Source organism: Monopterus albus, unplaced genomic scaffold, assembly GCF_001952655.1.
Source record: "Monopterus albus unplaced genomic scaffold, M_albus_1.0 scaffold23.1, whole genome shotgun sequence".
NCBI lineage: Eukaryota > Metazoa > Chordata > Actinopteri > Synbranchiformes > Synbranchidae > Monopterus > Monopterus albus.
The window spans coordinates 4,031,358-4,036,660 of NW_018127903.1; the positions used below are offsets into that span (position 1 = coordinate 4,031,358).

The window sequence follows — 5,303 nt, forward strand, 5'->3', positions numbered from 1 at the left end:
ATCCAAACAGTGTCGGGTAAAAGAAAAGTAAATAAAATTAAAATTAATATAAGGCGTTCCTTACACAATATTTGCTCTAGATGTATAATGGTCATGGACCATAACGTGCAATTATTCCCCTGTCTTTCAACTGGATGCAAGGGAAAAAGGTTACCACTTGGGTATCTAAAATCTCAGATCAGGATCGCGCTTAAAACCCATTCTCCATGTACCAAAGTCCACACAAGCAAACAAAGGGATAAAAAGTTAAAGATAACTTTTCCAAGGTTTCTCAAGACACCAAAGAGTAAAGCTACAATTCAGTTTCCCCTGACTGTATTTGTCAAAAGTGCTGTGACGTCACATGGATGTAATATAAAGCTCCCATTGCTTGTGCATTTGAGGGAGGACCAAACATCCCACACAGCCAACAAAGAGCATTCTATCGGTCCCTAGAGAGAGCGATCGGCTCGGCTACAATGTCAAACTGGTAAGTGTCATCTGCAGCATATGATAGGAGATCAATATTGTGTTCATCACATTGTAAGAGCAGAGAGCAAGTCATAAGGCCTGTGCCCATCATGTTGTAGTATATTAACTCAGAACTATTAGTTATCATTTTCAAAATTTCAAACTTGGGCTTGTGAGAGCTTTGCAGTGCACTGCTTTGAATTCCTGTATGTCTGAGTATGTAGAGGCAGCAGAACACATGGTGATCAAGTGATCAGCTTTGGGCGTTCAGAGAAGATGAGAAAGGATAATACAGTGGTTGTTAGCAGAAATGAACTGTCTTAAGGGAAGGAGTTACCCTCACTGACTGATAAAGTAGGGGGATGATAACCAGTGAACTGAGATTCCACTCTCTGCTCTGGGCGGCTTCAACCTGATGAGGACACATGATCTGAAGGAGGACAAAAGACAGTTCTCCAACTTTGTTTTTTGTCTTTTGCTTATAATTTTATCATGTATTTCTGGTCTTACGCTTTATCTCCCAATACTGCAACAGGAAACACAAAGTGTCTGCATCTTCTCCAACACAGCTATGCCACCATTGTAATGCAACACAGCCGTGTGCCTGGTCAGTGTGCAGGCTTGTCAGCTGATAAGACAAAAGCAGTCATATGTTGTCACACAGACGACTGATAGGAAACAGCCTCGTGGCCCAGATCATTGTTAATTGTGCTTCACCAGCTTCTCTGCTTACTGCTGGAGTTTAGTAGGAGAATACTTATTTTTAAATTGTATAATTGTATAATCTCTCTTTGTACAATCATGGAAAAATTTGTCCCTGCAACATGTTTGTTTAGGTTTCCCTATGTGTTCTACTTTCTTTTAATAATTACATTCATGAATTAACACTCATCCTGCTCCCGCTGCTACTACTAATCCTCCTGTATTATTAGATTATTAATCAGAGAAGCCTAATTAAACATGAAACATACCCAGAGTTAGACTGTCATGATGCAGGGCTCTCTGGATTTAAACTTTTTTTTCATATAAGGGAATGAAAAACTTTTATTATGACAGCTGCAGAAATGTTAACATCATGCCCGTCCCATACACGCAAAATGTGGGAACATAACAAAAATTGGAATTTACCAAATCAGTTAATTAGTTTGCATCAACCCAAAATCAGCAAAAATTCTGACAAGAAGTGTGAAAAAAGAAGCTGACTTTTAAGATGTAAAGTGTGGGAATTTGCAGCCATGCTGTCATAAAAATAAATGAATAAATAAGACTGTGAATTTTCAATACCAAGAGGAATTCCTCCATTAGTCAGACTCAACGTTCCTGTCGCCTCTGTCCGCTATGATGCTGATTATCCCAAAACACAAGTCACAGACTTCACATACAGTATCAGAACAGTGAGTTTATAAGAAAGCAACTCTGCATCATTACTTATTAAAAAAATGCATGAAAAAGTAATGAAATGACTAAAACAGGACAAAATGAAAATGTATGTGCTTTAAAACACTACATGTATTGTATTCTGCTTTGAACAATAATTCTTGTCTGAAATACTTTTCACAAAAAAAAATTTAAATGCAACATTAAAATTCTTAGAAGGACCTTTATTCTCTCGACCACATTAAAATGATAAAAGCCAGGATCTATGAATATGCAAATATTGCATATTTTACGGTGTTATTCTCTGATTTAAAGTGAGCAACTTTCAAATTTCAGTAGAAGAATGTGGAAAAGAAACCTTCTAGTATCAAACTCTGCACACACATTTTTCTACCCAGTGAGGGTTAAATATTCAAGTCAAGTAATAACAAACAATTTGGAAAAGAGGAGTGCCTACTTGTCACTGTATGTAGTTTGTCTTAAAGTGAGCTGGTGCAGACATTGAGAGTGTATAAATAATCCAACAGAGGGTATAGTATTGTAGTTAAAGTCATAAAATACTCAGATTCACCACTTCAATGACGGCAATTAATGTGTGACTAAGAACTGTTTGCTACATATGACATGGTCTCCTCCCAAGACTAAAACCAATTCTAATGTGAAGACTGTGATGTTTAGCCCACATGTCTGCTGCTCTTTCTACTCTTCTGTTTTAGCAGCTTCCAGTTTTCAGTATATTATTCAAGCAAAGAATATTAATGGAAATGTTCAGAATTACAGGGGCAGTGGTGGGGCACAAATCACTTATGATCCGCAGGCAAAAGAAAAATACTTCTGTGATGTTACTACCATGTCTTTCTCCACAGACCAGTATGGGACAGACCCAGGACAAAGTAGAAGGAGGAGAACAGGACCTTGGTGAAGGATTGGGGGGGAGGCTGTGCCCTGACTCTGGAGGCAGTCATACAGGTGATGTCATGGAGTTGAGAAAGTGTGAGGAGGAGGCCGCTAACACAGAGGAAACTTCAGTGGAGCCAGACACTCCAGATCTGGCTGGGAGCCCCAGCCAGGAGCCAACACCACCTTCTAGTGAGAAGCACATAAATTTGCGGGTGAGTCCATTTGCTGCAAGGGAAGTGAAACGAGGAGGGGCAGCAAAGGAGGGAAAAGGAGGAGGAGGAGGAGGCAGGACCACTTTTGTGGTTTCACAGGAGACAGGCACGAACCAAAAGAGTAGTAAGAGGACTGAGGAAAGAGCCCAAGCAAACGAGCTATTAAGTCACATAGAGGCTAGCAAGACTGGTGAGGAGCTTCAAACATCCTCCAAGATCAAGATGGAGTACCGGGGTGAGGGAGTCATCCCACATGAGGTGATCCAAGGGGAGACTTCACATAATCAGCAAGGCCTTGTTGTTACCTCACAGGATTCAAAGTCTTTTGACAGCAATGAAGAGGGTTCTGTAATGATGAAGATCAGCAAATGTGGAGCTCATTCAAGAGGAGGTGAGTTTCTTTCTGTTCAAGATCAGAATGAGACCATCATGGCTGAAGGTGAGAATGAAGATATTTCGCTCTGTGCAGGAACAGTGAGCAGCTTGAGTGAGAGGAAGAAACCACCTCCAGCTCAACCCCAACATCCTTTGAAAAACAGCCTGCAGAAAGAGTCTCTGTTAGACAAGAGTGATGCCATTCACTACAGACCTCCAAAAGAGAGAACGGAGAATAATGCAAAAGAGGAAACATGTGAAGTGAAGCCTGCTTTAAATGACTACTCCTCAGTAAAACCAAAGGTCACTGATGCTCATGATCAAAGGAAGTCAGCGAGGCCTTATCTGCAAATGAACACAACTGAAACAGCCACAAAGGAAAAGATAGAATCAGATTTGCCATCAAATCCAGTGTCATCCATTGAACCCACCTCTATTTTGGAGAAGCTACTGAAGAGAAATAAAAAAGGGGCACCCTCAGCTATTTTTAAAATTGAAGAGGCTGGCATAGACAACAATAACAAGACAGTTGTTTCTATGGAGTATAACACAAAGAGGATCCTTGACAGAACAGCGATAGAACATGACATAAAGGGGGTTTTACCCTCCTCAGCAGGTTCACAAAAACAAGCACCTACAGCAAACCTAGCAGCAAAAGGTCTCCATGTTAGGGACATGGACATGAGACAGACAGACACTGGTGACAATGTGGCCTCAGATGGACTTTGTTTCCAGCTTGGAGTGATTGAAAATACGATGTGTGAGGGTGCACTCACAAAATCATATTATTCCAAAGCTGACTGTCAGAGTTCAGCGAAGAACATCAGTTCAGCAGATGATCCAGTCAAGGAAAAGATAAAGATAAAGTCAAATATAAGCCCCTCTAAATCCCCGTCTTCAGACAACTCGCAGTCAAGTTCACATGAAAGAACATCATGTGAGGTTAGTAATGTGATTGCTGAAGAATCTACACCTTCCTCAGTGTCTGGTGCAAAGTCTCCACCCATAAAAAGTGATACACAAATTGCAGACTCATGCAGTTTCCTTACTGCTGAGAAGACAGACACCGGTACTTTAACAACACCTCTACAAATAAAAAGTGACAGAGAGATCACAGCTGATCCACAGTTATTTGGCTCTGAGAGGGCAGATTCTGTAAAGAGAATGAAGGTGAAGGCCTCCAGTGAAGACACTGCTGCACCAGCTATGGATGCTGGCTCAATTTTAGTTGCAGGTGGGACAGTTATCTCAGAGGAAAGCCACCAGGTCACAGCCAGCATGAAGCAGAAGCATCACATGACATTTACTACAAATAATATAATCGATAAAAAGGATGAACTGGATAAAAAACATGGCAAAGAGAGAGATGACAGTGTGTTGAAAAGAGATACACCCCAGAGCACTCCTAGATCCAGGCCTGTCTCAGAACTCATAAAAGAGACAATTCAACTGCATGAAAAACTGCAGCACCAGGACCGACCAAGGCCAGCTGAAGTCAGGTCTGAGGAGCAGGGCCAGTCTGTGAAGGTGGCACAGATGAAGGCGGCTTTCGACTCAACCCAGAAATACCCAGACAAGGCAACTGAGAGGAAGCCATCAGTGAGAAAAGGTAAGGGCTTTCAAATCTGTTGAAACTGTCTTGGAGGTGTGTTGGTTCAAGTATATGGTCATTTTGGATGCAACTTGTGGTGCTGTTGAATTGCATTGCATTATTCTATCCACCTTTTTTTTTTATAAATCAGCAGACCTAAGCAAAATACAGACACACTTGTATGAAGGCAGGGTTTGATGTTATATTACATTCTGATAGCTATATATAGTAGTATCAAAATGGTAGAAACTGCAGGTAGCACAGAACACACTGGGGATAACAGGATAGCTGGTATATTAATTAGTGAGCCATTTTTGATAGACAAAAAAATAACAGTGAATCCTGCCTTCCTGGCAAATAGGCCCCTAAATGTTACCACAAAAATTTGCATCAGTTCT

At 40.9% G+C, this 5,303-nt stretch overlaps 1 protein-coding gene across 1 annotated transcript; it reads left to right on the forward strand.

Moving 5' to 3' along the window:
• Window positions 1-407: 407 nt before the first annotated feature.
• Window positions 408-4,946, forward strand: LOC109957042 (uncharacterized). The gene is made up of 3 exons (XM_020594613.1): window positions 408-469; window positions 2,694-3,330; window positions 3,409-4,946. Exons 2-3 carry the CDS (start codon window positions 2,700-2,702, stop codon window positions 4,944-4,946), a joined length of 2,169 nt encoding a protein of 722 aa, XP_020450269.1. The 5' UTR covers window positions 408-469; window positions 2,694-2,699.
• Window positions 4,947-5,303: the final 357 nt, after the last annotated feature.